Consider the following 18,868-nt stretch of genomic DNA (forward strand, 5'->3'; position numbering starts at 1 on the left):
CACCGTGATCAACATGTTAATAATTCTTGGGAGAGAAATAGCTTGCACTGTCGGAAAAGATGAGGACGCTGTTAAAAATGCTGAAATGCCATGTTGTAAACAGTAATTTCTACTTCTACTACGGTGTAGTGTTGGATGCATGCTGTAGAGCTCCATGCTGCCCCGTTCAGTTTGGGAGAATATTGGCTCACCGCAGAGACAAGCCGCATGAACCATAAACGCTGCGAGTTGTGAAGCGCGTTCCATCCACGAGCCGCATCACCAAGCGGAAAGTAAATGCGTCAAGCATAAACCAAGCTTAAGCCAGATTGCCTGCTGGTGGTGGACGGTGGGCCTAGTGACGCCAGTGATCAGAGGCCTAGCCTCTCTCAGTGCGTCCAAGGGCAGCCGTGGCTACATTGTAGCTCATCACAACTAGGGAGTGAATGTGTGTGTGTGTGCATGTGTGAATGATCGATTGTGTTGTAAAGAGCCTTGGGGGTGCTAAGACTCTAGGAGGCACTCTATCAAATAAAGGCAATTACATTGTGTGGTGATGTTCCCAAACAAATTCACAAAGACCACCAGACCTGACCAAAGCCGCATTAGGAGTCAGACCCCTGTGTGTTTGTCATTATGGTGGCACCTACAGAGCTTAGTGTCTCACCCATAATGTTTGCTTTAATGAATCAACACTGAAAACCTCAGTTTTAAAATTCTCTGTGTCCATTGGTGCTGCCAGAGCACACAAACATTTGTTTTGCTGATTCACTCAATCTGTCACACCTCTTTGAGTGCTTCGTGGGTGTGGTTTGGTTTGCACATCACCCCATGACTAAAATAATACTCTTTATCTGAAACATGACTCACGACGGGGCAGTAAAAGATTCAGGAAATGCTCCAACAGGTGACTTCAGGTCACAATGAAGTGTCTCTCAGGTGGGGATGCACTGTGGCATGAGGTTCGGGATCCGGTTTCTACTCCCTGTGGGACCGGGACTGGTTCCCAGAGGCTGACTCTGTAGAACAGACGCGGCCAGTAGGCATGAATGGGGACGCGCTGAAGGTTGGAGGGCTTTTATGAATGAGCCGGCGTCACGCCACTGCAGCGCAAACATCCCCCCCTCCCCCAACCAACATCTCACCCCGCCCCCCTCCGGTGCCCTTCGCCCTTCAACCCCCACCAGCAGATATGCAAACATCTCCAGACTGTAGTTGTTAGGTTTTTACTTATGCTTTACCCCTTTTTGAAGCTAAGAGGACAGAGAAAAGATGAGAACAGATGAGAAAGAAACCTGGGTATAAAAATATGTTCCTTATTTAATCAAAACACACCTTATTTTTGTTACACAACTTACACATGTTCTTGGGGCTGGAGGTTCTAACACAATCTACTAGACACAGCCCAACAAAGAAAACGCCTGAGTCAAATAAACAGTTAATAAAGAAAAATCACAGCTTTTAATTAAAAGCTGGAAAACAGACTAATCAACAGGTCTCAGGTAGCTTTTAAAATGAAATAGTTACTTGGGCTGGTAAGAGTTTCTGTAACCCAAACGGCTCTCTGAAGCCAAACAAAAGAACCTTTTAAAGAACAGAGAATACTTAGTTTTCTGTCCAGGCACATATACTAGAGTGAAGCAATTGGCTACAAACCACTGACTCAAGCTTAAACAGAATACCATGCAGAGGCTTTCCTCTAAACGCGCGCACAATTGTATTCTAAAGTCAGGGTGTTCAGAACAGAGCAGAAATGGAGACTACTCATGGGTTAGGAGTAGCTCCCCGGGCGTGTATCCAGCGTTCCTTTTATCCCCTCTCGGGAACAAACACACTCAGTCCAAGATGAGCTGCAGGTGTGACTGCAGCAATTCGGAGCGGAGATTTCCCCGTGACGTCATCGGAGAGAACGTCCGCAGCGAGGGAATCCCGGCACGTCTCCACAGCAACGGGGACGCCACCCTCCAGCGATGTCTTGCGCCGGTGTGTCCTTAACTGTTTAGAACTTAAATGCGCCATTTTAAACAAACACAATAATAATAATAAAAAGAAAACAGCACATTTACGGCCACACATGAGTGGGGAACGTGACACCCCCCAACAACAAAACAAGTTTGTTGTTTACAATAAACTTTCCAGAACTCTACTCTACTCTATCTTTCCTTCATCCACTTCTGCAACACGTGACAAACAGTCAGCCATTACATTCTCTGTTCCCTTCTTATGCTTAATCACCAGATGAAACTCCTGTAACAATAGAGCCCACCTCATCAATCGCTGGTTGTGATTAAACATCCTGGCCAAAAACGTTAATGGGTTATGGTCTGTATAAACCGTGAGGGGCTTGTCACCAGAACCTACATAAACATGGAAATGTTGTAATGCCATCAGTAATGCCAAGGTTTCCTTCTCTACGGTTGAATAACGGGTCTGACAAGGGCTGAACTTTTTTGAGAAATAAGCAACAGGATGAACCAAACCATTCTCATCATTTTGCAAAAGAACAGCTCCTGCTCCCACCTGGCTCGCATCCACTTCCATAAAGAAAGGTTTAGCCAAGTCTGGAGCTTTCAGGATAGGAGCATTGGTCAAAAGAAGCTTGCAAGAAGTAAAGGCTGCCTGAGCTTCCTGGTTCCATTTAAAGGGGACCTTGGGACTTAATAATTGGGTAAGAGGACAGACCACCGTAGCAAAGTTGTTACAGAAACACCGGTAATATCCGACCATTCCCAAAAAACGTCGTAGCTCCCTCCTGGTCCTTGGAACTGGGAACTCAGAGACTGATTTAACTTTGTCAGAAAGCATCCTCACAAAACCATGCCCCACTTCTTTACCCAAGTAAGAGACCGTGGCTCTTACAAACTCACACTTAGCCAAGTTTACAGTCAATCGTGCAGCAGCTAAGCGATCAAATAACTCTGTCAACGTTTTCATGTGGTCTTCCCACGAAGTAGTATGGACAACAAGGTCATCCAGGTAAGCACTGCAACAATCCAAACCAGCTGTCACCGTATTAATAAGACGCTGGAAAGTGGCAGGAGCATTTTTCATGCCAAATGGCATGACAGTATACTGCAAAAATGCGTCTGGTGTGACAAAAGCCGAAATCTCTGATGCTGCATCGGTTAAAGGAACCTGCCAATAACCTTTCAATAGGTCAATCTTGGTAACAAAGGTTGACATCCCCACCCTATCGATGCAATCATCAATTCTAGGCAAAGGGTAAGAATCAGAGACTGTCACTACATTCACCTTTCTGTAGTCAGTGATGAATCGTGGGGAACCATCAGGTTTCCTCTCGATCAAGCACGGGGAACTCCATGGACTACAGCTTGGAATGGCCAACCCATTCCGTATCAAGTAGTCGGTTTCCTGCTTCATCAGTGCTCTCTTATCCGGACTAACCCTATAAGGATGCTGCTTAATAGGTGTGGGCTCTGTAAGAACTACATCATGATAACACACAGTTGTACGAGTAGGAATATCTGAAAACAAACTCAAATGAGAGTTAACGAGCACATATAGGTCACCACGTTGTCCACTGTCCAAATGTGATAATTTTTCATCCAGCTTACTCAACGCCGCCGAGTTTGTCAGGCGGGGACTCATAATGGCAAAAGAACTTGTTCCTTGCTCCTCTGGATTCAGAGATGTTGAGATGACACCAGCTGCGCACACCGGGGCATCACTGGACACCTTCTGAAGGGTAACCTGAGAAACATAGGGTTTTAGCAAGTTGCTATGACACACACGCACAGATCCTCTACGTTTTGGTGTTTTTATGGCATAGGTGTTGTTGCCAACTTTATGACTAACCTCAAACGGACCCTCAAAACGCGTGGTCATAGAATCCCCTGATGTCTGCGTTAAAACTAGAACCTGATCTCCAGGAAAATGTTCACGATGTTTAGACCTTTTATCAAAGCTAACTTTCATGGAACTCTGAGCGTGTTTAAGATGCTCACGAGCCACTTCATTGGCATGACGCAGACGACTCCTGAACAGTTTGACATACCGAGTCACCTTGGCTTTCTTAGAACTTGGAGACCGTAAAAAGCGCTCTTTCAAAGCTTGCAACGGACCTCTGGGGGTGTGGCCAAACACAAGCTGAGCAGGACTGTACCCCAATGACTCTTGGGACGCTTCTCTAGCTGCAAACAGTAAAAATGGGACTCCCTCATCCCACTGACGACCAGTACTGTAGCAATACTTCCTCAGCATGCTCTTGAAGGTTTGGTGCCAACGCTCCAACACACCTTGTGACTCAGGATGGTAGGGTGATGACATGATATGTTTAACTCCTAATGATTCTGCCACCTTTTTAAACAGGTCGGACGTAAAGTTTGAGCCTTGGTCAGTTTGAATAACCCTTGGCAACCCGAAAAGTGAGAAAAACCCATTCAGAGCTTTAATGACGGACTTAGTTGTAACAGAAGACAATGGGATGGCTTCTGGAAAACGAGTAGCTCGACACATTATGGTTAACATGTATTTCTTTCCTGTTTGCGTGCGGGGCAGTGGACCCACACAGTCAACAACAATGTGGTCAAATGGATTTCCTATTACTGGGATTGGGGATAAAGGCACTTTGGTAATGGGTTGGTTAGGCTTTCCCACCAGTTGGCAGGTATGGCACTGTTTACAAAACGTAGCAACATCTTTCTTCATCCCTGGCCAAAAGAAATGATCCAACACAGCAAGGTAAGTTTTCTTAATACCCAAATGACCTGACCATTTGCTTTCATGAGCAAGGGCTATGATTTGATGTCGAAAACAGTGAGGGATGACAACCTGGCTTACTCTACCCCAGGGAGCCTTTTCCGCTCTGGGATTTCTCCAATACCTCATTAAAACACCTTCTTGAAGGTAATATCCTACAGGTTTTTCTTCAGAATCACTTACAGCAGAGAAACACTTATCCAACGCTTTGTCCCTTTTCTGTTCTGTAATCAATGTAGTTTGGGAAATCAGATCTTTATCATCTTGACTTTCTGAAGAATCTTCTGGGACATCTTCCACAGGAACTGTTTCCTGAGGCTGATCATGAAACAAAGGCCGGGTTCCAGACCCTTCAAACAAGGCGGACACATTCAGTAGATTCTCAACATCCTTTTTAGCACTTGATCTTGTGACTACACAAGCAGGTGAGATACCTGGCGGTGATTTACTACACTCCAAAATCATAGGGTTTTCCAACACCTGAGGTGTGGGCACAACAGCGCCTCCTGCATTGCCCAAGAGTAGAGCAATGCCAGCAACGGGCAGAGCCGAACAAACAGCCACTTTAAACCTCCCAGACACGAGTTCGCTGTTAAGGTTTATCTCATGTAAGGGGCATGAAACAACCTCTGACGTTAATCCTTTTAACAGGACAGAGACATTTGTGAAACTTGTGTCATTAAATGGTAGCACACTGTTCAAAATAAGGGTCTGTGAGGCACCAGTGTCTCTAAGAATTTTCACTGGCACTGAACACGTTTCATTGTCACCCAGACTCACTGAACCACTGAACACAAATGGCTCAAAGGTCTTGTCTAACATCTTCCTGCTAGATTTGGGCAAAGTTTGAGAAAGAAAGGCAACCTCCCGCTCTGAATCAGATCTGTCCTTTTTCTTTTTCAAAAGTAAACAATCCTTAACCCCATGTCCTGGTTTGTGACAATAAAAACAGCGTGGAGGACTTCTCATACCAGAAATTCCTGGCGTTCTTGGTTTCACAGCATAGTGTCTTTCGTGTCGTACTCTGTCTTCAACTTTAATACAATGTGTAAGAGCAAACTCATCAGCCAAAATGGCAGCAGCAGACAAAGTTGTCACCTTTTGTTCGTTTAGATACAAAACAATCCTTTCCGGTAAACAACGCTTGAATTCTTCAAGAAGAATCAGCTCCTTCAGCTCTGATATCGTAGTTACTTTAGACGCCAAAACCCATTTATCAAACAATAAGCTTTTTTCGCTAGAAAACTCCACAAATGTCTGAGACCCATCCCTTTTTCTTAGAGACCTAAATTTCTGACGGTAAGCCTCAGGTACAAGTTCATATGCGTGCAACACAGCTTCTTTAACTGTATCATAGTCAGAACTATCTTGTACAGACAGAGATGCCATTACCTGTTGCGCCTTCCCACTCAATTTGCATTGTAAAAGAAGAGGCCATACTTCCCGCGGCCAACAGAGCGCCGTCGCTAAGCGCTCAAACGCGGTGAAGTAGCTGTCCACTTCGGCCTCCCGGAATGGTGGCATCAGCGTCATGCACTTCCCGACATCCGGCCGCTCAGGAACCATCCCCAGTCCTGTGTCAGGCACGTCCCTTCTGTGGACTGGCTGTTGCGCCTGTATCTCCAGCTCCAACCGTCGGAGCCTAATCTTCGTTTCAGCTTCCAGTTCTAGCTTCCGCATTTCAAAGTCCCTCTGCCGCTGCTTGTCCTCTGCCTCCTGCTTCAAACGAGCCAACCGCAATTGTAGCCGGGCGGTGTCAGGAGAACTGGTCCTGGACTCTGAGGAAGACGGGTCATAACGAGGGAGAGATAATGGAGGAGTCTTTTGTCCCTCACTCCTTTTTGGAGTTTGTCTCCCATCAGCCGGATCCTTTTCTCCACCACCCGCTGTGGCGCCATCAGCATCCTCTTCACCTTCATCAATGTCCCCCTTTAGCTGTGAAGGCAAAACAGCAGGATCAGACAAAGGAGATAGCATCTTTAGCTGTTCCATGGTGAGCACGATCTGCTCCTTAAGGTCCTTCTTCAGCATTTGCTGAGCACCAGGGAGACCCAAGTGAGCAGCTACCTCCAATAGATCCTGTTTCCGACATGTCTCCAGTTGTCTACGGGAAGGGGACTCTAGGAAGGCCTGCAACTCAAACCCAGACATGTTATTGCACGGAAAAATATTTTCTCTACCCAAGCAAAGATTAGCAACAGCAATAGAAAAGAGGAAAAGGAGGAGTAGTAGCAGAAGACAAAAATCCCGGATGAGCCCCCACTTGTTAGGTTTTTACTTATGCTTTACCCCTTTTTGAAGCTAAGAGGACAGAGAAAAGATGAGAACAGATGAGAAAGAAACCTGGGTATAAAAATATGTTCCTTATTTAATCAAAACACACCTTATTTTTGTTACACAACTTACACATGTTCTTGGGGCTGGAGGTTCTAACACAATCTACTAGACACAGCCCAACAAAGAAAACGCCTGAGTCAAATAAACAGTTAATAAAGAAAAATCACAGCTTTTAATTAAAAGCTGGAAAACAGACTAATCAACAGGTCTCAGGTAGCTTTTAAAATGAAATAGTTACTTGGGCTGGTAAGAGTTTCTGTAACCCAAACGGCTCTCTGAAGCCAAACAAAAGAACCTTTTAAAGAACAGAGAATACTTAGTTTTCTGTCCAGGCACATATACTAGAGTGAAGCAATTGGCTACAAACCACTGACTCAAGCTTAAACAGAATACCATGCAGAGGCTTTCCTCTAAACGCGCGCACAATTGTATTCTAAAGTCAGGGTGTTCAGAACAGAGCAGAAATGGAGACTACTCATGGGTTAGGAGTAGCTCCCCGGGCGTGTATCCAGCGTTCCTTTTATCCCCTCTCGGGAACAAACACACTCAGTCCAAGATGAGCTGCAGGTGTGACTGCAGCAATTCGGAGCGGAGATTTCCCCGTGACGTCATCGGAGAGAACGTCCGCAGCGAGGGAATCCCGGCACGTCTCCACAGCAACGGGGACGCCACCCTCCAGCGATGTCTTGCGCCGGTGTGTCCTTAACTGTTTAGAACTTAAATGCGCCATTTTAAACAAACACAATAATAATAATAAAAAGAAAACAGCACATTTACGGCCACACATGAGTGGGGAACGTGACAGTAGTCTACTCACATTTACGGACATTTATTTAAAAAAATGTAATAAAGGTGTGCTCTGCCACGTGCCCATTCTGGACTCGGCTAATTAAGGCCGCAGGTCTCCACATTCTAGGCTTTAACTGGGGCCTCTGTGGGCCTGCAGCACTTTACAACAGCAAACACGATCCGTCCGCTGATCTGCTTTAAACGAGGAAAACAAACAAACAAAAAAAAAAAAAAAAAAAAAAAAACACCGAGGCTCAGCCCAATCGGGATAACACGCTTTTTCATTTCAAAGAAGGCCGTCGCTTCCATTCGGTGTGTTTTTTATGAATGGAGCGCAGTAGGCTATGCAAATGAGGGCGATTGAGAAAGAGATGGCGGATGAAGCATATCGGATATCTCATATCCTGTGAGACTTCCCCCTTCGGTTGGAAGCAAACACACACAGATGTGGCCAAACAGCGAGCGCAGGAGAGAATAAAAATTACAGTAGTTAAAATGTTTTGCCAGATAAACGGTGCGCGTGCTCAACCCCATGTATGTGCGCGCGTGTTTACAGAAATAAAATACTAGTTGCGCGTGTTTTAGTTTCCAAGTTACGCTGAAACAGGCCTGCTGCTCTCTCGCTTCAGATCCTTTCAGAAAATGTTTCCGACCCACCCACGCTTACTCCCCTCCTCCTCCCACTCCTCTCCTTTCTCTCTTCGCCTCCTCTAGACTGCATTCTCCACCGATCTGGAGACTCCAAAGGGGGGGAAAAACACGATTAAAATCCAAACAAAACGCTTTCACCCCTCTGCACTGTCAATGCTTCATAAAAACACAAGATCCGAGGAAAAGGCACCGAGACGATCTTTAGAAAGGGGGAAACGCGTTCTGGGTGAAGTTGTGGAGCCAACTTAAGAACCGTCAGAAAACGACACAGAGAAGAAGGATCTGTACAGTACTCACTCGTTCGGGTGTGTTTCTTCTATCATTTTTTCGTTTCACCTCAGGTATTGGACCAAGGCGGTTGCATACTTTTCACTCGTCATTCTTCCACCTCCGATTCCGCATAAATCCCCCTTGAGTGTGCGCCTTTTGTGCGAGTGTCGGCTCTCTGGCTTTGCCCTCGACTGGCTGCGACTGCCGTCTTCTTTTCCTCAGCTCTCCCTTCTCCTTCCTGCTGGAGCCACGCTGGTTCTTCTAGATCCAAAGCCCCCCTGCTTGCCTTGAACTTTAATACCCAAAGCGCGCGCACACACACACACAGCATATAGCCTATATTGACAATTTTGGTTGCCAAATCCAGCTTCTGATTCTTCCTAACCCCCCCTCCTCAAACACACACGCATACACACACAAGGCACCAAGATCCGTTTTCAGGTCCTAAGGCGCATGTTTTCACCTATTCTGTTTTCAGTTGTGCGTAAAAAGCGCGTCGTCGCTTGTTTGTTGCCGAGGGGTGGCCCCGCTAGAGCCCCATCTCTCTCTACTCCATGTTGGATTGCAGGAGGCCGAGCAGATCCAACGACTCTGGGGAAGGGAGGAGGGAGGAGGAGGTGGAGAGGGGGAGCGCTGGGCGGAAGCGGTGACGTCGTGCTTCAGTTTGGTGTAGGGCTCAAGACGGCTGCTAGCCGTGGTGGCCCCCAACCTTTTACTGCCCCTTTCAAATCCGGACGTGGCACCTTCTTATCCGAATACAGCAAATTCATGTTTGGCTTTTAAAGAGACTCCGAAGGAAACACGCTGCAAGTCACGTGAATCTGCCCAGCAAGGTTACTAATAATAATCTAATTGAGTTTAAACGAAAAACTCTCTAAACGGCGATTGCTGGTAAAACTGAAGTAATCTGAATGAATTTTCCGTCTAAATCTTAACGTTTTACCAGCATGTCTGATAATCCTCTTTGTAGTGTTTCTGAAAAGCCGATCCGGACTGAGCTCCTTAAAATCTATTGATCTAATGAAAAGGGCAAGTTTGAACATACGCTTTTGTTTGCAATGGTGCTTCAATATTTGTGCTGTTACACCCAAATAGATGCCAGCTTTTAAAATGAATAATTTTTCTTTCCAGGTTTGTTTGTGGAACAGAAAACCTTCTCAGGTTAAAACTGTGGTTGCACAGCGCCCTCATCTGGTGACTAGTACGTCTTACAACAAATAAACAGCTTTTCCGTTAATACTACTTTTATGCAAGGGATACCTTGCAACTTTTTAAAATGTTTATTGAGCCATATGTGCTAAAATGACCCTTTACAGCCAGGGTTGATGAAAGGCCACTGCAGCCCCTATCCCCCTGTGGCCAGAACATTCTACTTGCAACTGCAGACTGGCAGGACCTCTGTTGGGACCACCGACATACATGTACTGGACAATGGGTTTCCATAGACTCCAATAACACCTTTTTGAAGAAAAATGGGAGGTGGCCACCATCGCCATTTTGACAGTGTCACAGGTTCCGTCAAGCCCAGACAATTCCAAAAAAGGGAAGAGAGGAGGAGCTGAGGGTGGGGCTGTAAGGCTGGGATCAACTGACGACACCCGGTCGAACTAGCTACAAGCTAACCTTAAGCTAACCCAAATCTAATGCGGAGGTGGGAGGTAAGCTAACGGAGGTAGCAACCTAGCTACAACTAGAGTTAACTGTGCACAACACCAGAGCTTCTGAGTCAGAGATACGCCGGGCTGACCACTGGGTAAAACCGGGTGGAACACAGAGGTCTCCGAGAGCTTCACAAGCCGGCAGCCGCACAGCAGACAAGCGCCGCTGCGATTTGAGATGCGCAGAGCTGCTGCTGGGAGAACCGGGTGGAAAGGTTTCTATCCCAGAGCTCCACAAGCCGGCAGCCCGCTCAGCAGACAGAAGCCGCGATCAGACAGAGATGCGCCGAGCTGCGGGGAGGGGAGAACGGGTGGAAAACATTGGTCTCCCGAGAGCTCCACAGTTCCCTCTAATTTGAAAGATAATAGAAAGAAAACGATCTTTTATTTGCCTCTCAAGATAAAAATTACGAGGCGCTTCACAAAAACAAAAATGTAAAATATAAAAAAGTAGGGGTGTCCCTATACAACTTTTTCACTTCCAATACCATACTGATATTGCAGCCGTCAATATTAACCAATATCAATCCAATATGATATCAGCACAAATCATACGTACTTTTACCTATTTCATAGTGTGGAAGGCATAAAACGCTTGGTCAAGTGATATTACTCAAATAGAAAACAAAAGCCAGCAACAGTAAGTATAAAAAACTGACCAATTTTTTATTAACCTTTGGTTGCATAAATGTGAAGAGCTGAGGTTAGGGACATAACAAACAAACAAACAAAAAAAAAACACAAAATTGTTCATTGACCAACTACTACAAGTTAAGGGTCTAAAGTAAAAATTTCACACACTGCAAAAATCCTCATGCAATTGTGGCAAGGTGGAGAAACGAGGGCCCGGGCGGGATTCGATTCCCAGACTCCCAGGTGAGAGTCGCGCACTGACCAGTCAGCCAAAGGGACATCCCCTTGGCCAAAGAGCCAGGGTGCATGATCAATCGGGACACTGTGACAGGATGCTCACACTGTTCCTTCTTCCCCCTCTTTCCACAAGCACATCCTCGTGCTCCAACGCAGGTTGCCACACATTTCACATCCATGGACCTACTTGACAGTACTACATGGATCCTGTTCGTGACGCCAAATGTGGCAAGGTGGATAAACGAGGGCCCGGGCGGGATTTGATCCCCAGACTCCCTGGTGAGAGTCACGCGTGCTAACCAGTCAGCCAAAGGGACATCCACTTGGCCAAATAGTCAGGGTGCATGATCAATTGGGACACTGTGACAGGATGCTCACACTGACACACAATGTTTTGTCATCCTGCTTCAAATGCACGATGATGTTGGACATATTAATCTTCCCCGGTTCTGTTCCACCACGGGAAATTTGTGCATAACAAGTGTTGCACTGAGCCAAACTGTCTTTCTCGGACTTTAACGAAAAATACAACCACATGGCCGACATTATTTCTTGCTACTTTGCTAGCACACACTGTTCTGATCATGTGGACTTTGCATGCTGGATCTGGGCACCGCTGGATAGAATTGCTGGAATGAAATTTAAAGCGGAAAGGTACTGCTAATATCAGAGATTTTTGATGCAATTGATATAATCCGATACAGTGTTTTTGGGCCGATATCCGATATCAGTATCGGAACAGGACATCCCTATAAAAAGATTTAAAAATTTATTAAAAATATGTTTAATATGAGAAAAAATGTGAATAAGAATGTAAGGAAAGGGAGAGAGAAAATGAATAGAAAAGGGAAAGGAAACCTTATGAAAATGCTAATGAGGGAGGTGGTCTTTGCTTACAATCTGTCACACAGACCTACTAAAACCATGCACAGGCGCTGCCTATTGGAGCCTATCTCTTTCTACTTTGATTGGAGCTTCTGAAGTGGCCGGCCGCCATCTTGGATGGGTCTCAATTCACCCCCAGTGCATTTAATTGTAGAGGAAGTTGCTTACCCAACTAAAAACACATTTTATTATACTTAATCACTAAATCAAATGTATGTTAGTTCAAATATGAATTTAATTATATAAAATACACATAAAAATAAAATACAAAATCCCAACAGGTAGGCTAGAAAAGTCCCAGAAAAGGCTCCCACGTGATCTGTTTTCAATAAAAGGCCGGCTGTTGTAACCTTGCTGTATAAAACATGGGCATATTTTGCTCACCCTGCATAGGTAGCTTAAGTCACGCCAATCTACTTGGACCATGGGTCCCCGGAAGAATGTAAAAATTAATGCAAGTCAATGGGGCTTAAAATGCTATTTTCTAATTAAGCTTGTTATGTGCCATGGATTTCACGTATGGTGTCGGTGATTTTTAAAGAAAAAAATGTTTATAGCAATTTTTATACCAAGAAAGAGCTTATCTTCGAATGGGGTGACGCTATTTTAGATTTTGTGTGAAAGTAAGTCCAGGAAAACAAATGCGCTTCACAAAAGTGACAAAATCAAACCAGACATGGAGAAAAACAGAGGGAAAATGGCTGTAAGTTCAGCTAACTTCAAATTCTTCTTTCAAGAGGAAAGAAACACCATTAATCTGGCCATTTGTTTAGTAGCAGCTACTCTAGGAGAGAAGATTCTGTGGTGGCGCCATATATGCGATGATGTCTATTATTTGTAGCCATGCTAATTACGAACCTTTGCAAGCCAATACATTTCAAAGTACATGACTGGTGTGGTTGAAACACACTTCTCATTACTTTTCATTTAAATATAATTTATGTGTGATCCAGGGCGTAATGCAAATCGCACTGGAAAATAACTGTTTTAGCCCCACTGACTTGCATTTACTTTTTTGTTCATCTGGGATGAGCTGAGCTGTCGTCTGTGTCTGTCTGTCTGTCTGTCTATATCTATCTATCTATCTATCTATCTATCTATCTATCTATCTATCTATCTATCTATCTATCTATCTATCTATCTATCTATCTATCTATCTATCTATCTATCTATCTATCTATCTATCTATCTATCTGTCTGTCTGTCTGTCTGTCTGTCTGTCTGTCTGTCTGTCTGTCTGTCTGTCTGTCTGTCTGTCTGTCTGTCTGTCTGTCTGTCTGTCTGTCTATCTATCTATCTATCTATCTATCTATCTATCTATCTATCTATCTATCTATCTATCTATCTATCTATCTATCTATCTATCTATCTATCTATCTATCTATCTATCTATCCATCCATCCATCCATCCATCCATCCATCCATCCATCCATCCATCCATCCATCCATCCATCCATCCATCCATCCATCCATCCATCCATCCATCCATCCATCCATCCATCCATCCATCCATCCATCCATCCATCCATCCATCCATCCATCCATCCATCCATCCATCTATCTATCTATCTATCTATCTATCTATCTATCTATCTATCTATCTATCTATCTATCTATCTATCTATCTATCTATCTATCTATCTATCTATCTATCTATCTATCTATCTATCTATCTATCTATCTATCTATCTATCTATCTATCTATCTATCTATCTATCTATCTATGACCTCTTAACACCTCTTATGATGAATAATATAAATGGAAACCGTGTTCCCTCACCCGAACGTGGGCCACTGGCAAGGCCGGATTAACCATATGGGCAACTGGGCAATTGCTCAGGGCCCACGAACTCTAAAGGGCCCAGGGCAGCAAGGGCACGAGCAAAATACTGTATCTGTAATCTCCCGCTTTATATTAAACTAGGGTGACCGTGCGTCCTGTTTTCCCCGGACATGCGTTGTGCCGCTCTCTGTGCTCTCTGCTCAAAAGAGTCCATAAATGATGTAATATAGGTAGAAAACTTTTTTCCGCCTCCCTTGAATGTGTAGAATATCCAACTCCCCCATAATTCGATCCCTGCTCCTGGATGAAAAGCCGGACATGTTCTGCTTTCTTTCCCTCATCTGTGATCTGTTGACATGCTAGTTCTGTTGCTACAATGAATTCATCATATGGTATAGGGCTGCACAATATATCGAAAAATTATCGTCATCGCGATAACGGGACGTGCGATAGGCCCATCGCAAAGCACGTCAAAAACGGCGATAAATGTTTGGTTCAAACATTTCCATCCGTGTCATACATCAGCTTTTTGTAAACCAGTTCTGTTTTTTACGTGGAAGTATTATTTGACCAATCAAATGTAGTCCTTCTGATATGCGGCCAATCAGATGGTTCCATTCACGTAATACGCCCGCCCCCTACACAGACCCTTTTGGAAAGCAACACCCGAACAGAGTTTGTGGCACTGTTCCCTTGTTCATCATGCTGGCTCAGAGCAACGAATGCACTTTGTGCTGAGGTTTCTGGATTCAGCGTTGCTTTCAAATGTGAACGTGAGTCCGCTCGGTGTCGTTAATCATTTTTACCGGGCTGACTCCGACATGTGCCGGTGAACCAACCCACCTTCATGTCGCTAGTGTTAGCCCCAGGCTCCGGTTAGCTTCCAGCTAAAAGGCTACAGCACTCTCCTCCCAGTCCCACCCTGCTAAAGAGGGCCTGGAAAAGTTCCCCCACACATCAAAGTGATTTTTCATTTATGAGCTTTTATAACCTTGTTAATCAGGATAGTTGATTTGCTGCTGCACAGAAACTGTCAGTCAGAAGCTCTGCTAGCCGGTTATCTTAAAGAGCAAGTCACCCCCAAATAAACTTTTTTTGCTGATAAACTAAATAAACGAGTGTCTAATCGTGTTGCAGACACGTGCCGTCAATAATTTGGCATTTCAGTGCATCTTAGTTAAAATTTAAATATTCTGCCTAAAACTGGCAGTGTTGTGCCGTTGTCAGGTAAAAACTTTGCACTGTATTTTAATTTAAAACTGCCACCGCTATTGGCTAAGAAGTATGCTATGATGTAAACTGGTGCATTATGATGTCACAATGCTGTCGTGAGCCTGAGTGTGTGTGTATTTGTTAGCGGCTCCGCCCCCTCGGTCTGCCAGGCAACAGCATGTGTTGCATTTTTCAAACATGAAGTGGGAGTGGAGTTAGACTCTGGTAGGGGTTGACTTGCTCTTTAAGAGGAGCTAGTTCAATTTGTTAGCTTGTTATCAGAATCATAGTTGCAGTTTCATCATCTGAGCTGCTTTTTAACATCTAGGTAAACTTGTTCAATTTGGGTTTAAAACCAAACGTTTTCACATATTTTCCATGTAGTTTTTTTTGCCAGTTCCTCTTCTGAAAGGTAGACAATTGTTTTTCTCTTTCCCTCAAAAAATCTTAATATTCTCCTAGTTTGGCCCAGCACAGTACACTTCCCAATTACAGCAACAGCCTTATATCATAACCACATAAGTGGAGAAAATGTTCAGTAGCAATGAGAGAATTTGCTGTTGCATTTAAGTGATGTTAACTATTATTTAACATTTAAACTTATTTTCTGATATTTTTATTTATTCAAAAAACCCTGATAAGGGATGTTTTTCTGTATTTGGAGCATCAGAAAAAGTTTTATGGTGGAGGTGATGTTTTAAACATCAACACTGCATACTTTAGTATTTGTTCATTTATCGCGAGTAATATCGATATCGCAATATTAAGCACTGTTATCGAATAACTAACAAAAACTAACTTGTTTTTATTTGACTATTTTTCTGTCCTGCCTGTTTATTATCTTCCTGCATCTCCTCTCAATCCTAAAGAAAAACTGCTACCTGGGTTCATATATATTCACCTTATGAGTTACCTTTGAACTGCAGTTCTAAAAGATTTACCGACCGCAAAAACAGCGGAGTGCCGCTGCTTGCCGGCCGCATCAGTGATCGGTGCGTCACCGGATGACAAGTTGATGCGCCCTGCTCCACAGCAAAACCTATCAGGCGCAAATACAAGACAGAAAACATCAAAGGAAATGAACCGACATGAACGATTGCGTGTTAAATAATTTGGCAACACCTGATTATTACTGTGGCCGTGCTCAGGAAGCAGATTACCGACCGCAAAAACAGCGGAGTGCTCGCTGCTTGTCGGCCGCATCAGTGATCGGTGCGTCAGAGGACAAGGTGATGTGCCCCGCTCCACAGCAGCGAAACGCATCAGGCGCAAACAAAAGACAGAAAACATTAAAGGAAATGAACTGACATGAACGATCGCGTGTTAAATTAGTTTTTGAGGTGGCGACACCTGATTGTTACTGTGGCCGTGCTCAGGAGGCAGATTACCGACCGCAAAAACAGCGGAGTGCTCGCTGCTTGCCGGCCGCATCAGTGATCGGTGCGTCGGAGGACAAGGTGATGTGCCCCGCTCCACAGCAGCGAAACGCATAAGGCGCAAATAAAAGACAGAAAACATTAAAGGAAATGAACCGATATGAACGATCGCGTGTCAGTACCGACACTCTGGCAGAGCGCGGTGCCCCCCCGAGCGCAGGAGCTTGTCACCTGCTGACAGCAGGCTGCTGTCTTTTCCGAGGGCTGCATCTTGCCGGTCATTATCACGTGACAGCCACTAGTCGACGACAGGCATAAAAAGTCACTATAGGGAAGTCGACTAGTTCATACAACCCCTATTGCTCCCCAGTTTTCTGCAGCGCACGTTCTCTTTGAACTTGATATCAAATTTTCGCCTCCTCTTCGTCTCCGCACGGTTAAAGTTACCCTCGCGGTCTATCACTGGCAAATCAAAAGTGAGACGATGACACAACCACCCCCCGTACTTGCTTGTTACCACATTCCACCCGGCCACAATAAGAGACCGGCCATTATTCACCTCCACCGACTCCGACACCGGCCAAAATTGGAGACCCGACCTTTAATTGAATACCGGCCTGTATTAGAGGAATTACGGTATTTAGGATTGCTGTCTGTGGAGAGAAACAATGGGATAATAGTTTTTCACTTTCAAAAGGCATCTGAGGGTCTAAGGCAGTCAGTAAAGCCAAAGTCAAATGTCAAGAGGTAAGTCATAAAGTAGTGTAGTTGGAGGCATGATTTATTTCAAGCGCATTATTCCAATGAGGATGGAAAGGAGGAGAGAGAGTATGTGAGAATGTTTGGAGAGGGTTGGATAGGAGAGAAGTAACCCTTATCCCTAAAATGGCTTAGGAGAGAGAGGAGGTAAATAAAAATAACAGAGGCTACAGGAAAGGGCCATGATGTTGGAGAGGTTTGCCTCCTTCAGTCCATTTTCCCAGCATCAACAACCAGTTTCTTGTTTGGGTCTTACAGCTACTGGCTACGCATTTATATCAAATCACTGATCTCTGAACAGAATCAATGGGGGTTCTTGGTTCTGTACTTTTTTATATATCTATGCGTTTCTAGTTTGACTGAAATTTTTATGGCAAGTCAAGGGCTTAATTGGGACAAGAGCAGTGCCCCCGGAAATCCCTCCGTCTTAAAGAAGCACAAAACCATATCCTGAGTGGAGAATCAACCCTTAAACATGTGAGAACAAGACTACTACTTTGAAGTATTTGTTTCACCTTGATGGAAAACATGCACAGTTTGAGAGTTGGGGTGTGAATAGTCAAGAACACAAAATGCATTCTTTTGACTATTTTCCCCCAGGCTTTTAGGAGGTGAGCAGAGGTCTTAAGGTCATTGTTCCCTTGAACTTGCATCCATCTCATTCTCATGAACGCATATATGCAGTACTTTATCCTCAAGTTAACATTCAGTTGGCCTAAGGATTGAGTTGCTTAGATTTTGGTGGTCCAGATTAAGGTCACACAGCTCATCGTTCTGTTCTTTTGATATTCCAGGACATTGATTCAAGAGAGGCAGAGGCAGACATAGCAGAGAAGACCATGGACATCTACACAGTGCGAGCAGAGGGTCACGGTCCTGATGGTCCAGGTGATGGACACTGCTGATGTTGGTGTTGTGCTGGAAATGCACTAATACAGCTCCTACCTAAGTTTTCTCCTATTTCCCAGTCAGACTGGTTCTGGTGTTCAAATGATCCCTTAGTTCTTGAAGGGTTTGTCAGGGAAATAACTGTTTGATAAATGTGCATCTGTAAAGTTTTTTTATTTATTTATTGGTCCCCAAGACTTTAACAGGGGAATGCTTCAGTGTGGCTTTGTAGGTGGGTTCATAGATGGGTAATTTCTAAAGTGAGTTAGCTGGCAATGTTGTGTGTCAGTTCAAACCAGATTTTTCTTGAATTGTTTATAAATTCAATGGAAGCTAGTTAAGTGTTCAAAACATGTTTGTTATAAAAAGTGCTTCAGTTCATATCAAAGCCTGTTGTCACCCAAGTAACTTTTTTCTTTAACATTGAATGGAAACTATGGCCATAATTCAACTTAGGGACTTATTTTGAGTGTAAACCTGTCAAACCTATATTGAAATACATAATTATGATGGGCAAAAAAATCACTTTAAGATATAGGGTATATCTTCAAGTGACGTTTTCATCATTATGTATTTAAATAAATCATTATGTGCACAAGTCCACACAATGACTTGTGTAAATTCAAAATAAGACTCTAGGTTGCATTATTGCTTTATTGCAATAGTCAAAACTAATCAAATAAACAAAAAAG

The 18,868-nt window shown here is 44.1% G+C and overlaps 1 protein-coding gene across 1 annotated transcript in view; it reads right to left on the reverse strand.

The window, feature by feature from the left end:
* The window catches only part of LOC107376068 (sprouty-related, EVH1 domain-containing protein 2), a 43,523-nt gene extending 34,495 nt beyond the window's left edge, over window positions 1-9,028 (reverse strand). Inside the window, exon 1 of the mRNA XM_015945009.3 lies at window positions 8,773-9,028. Coding sequence (XP_015800495.3) covers window positions 8,773-8,798 — 26 coding nt within the window. The 5' untranslated portion in view covers window positions 8,799-9,028. The remainder of the gene's footprint in view (window positions 1-8,772) is intronic.
* Window positions 9,029-18,868: the final 9,840 nt, after the last annotated feature.

Source organism: Nothobranchius furzeri, chromosome 12 (assembly GCF_043380555.1).
Source record: "Nothobranchius furzeri strain GRZ-AD chromosome 12, NfurGRZ-RIMD1, whole genome shotgun sequence".
Lineage (NCBI taxonomy): Eukaryota > Metazoa > Chordata > Actinopteri > Cyprinodontiformes > Nothobranchiidae > Nothobranchius > Nothobranchius furzeri.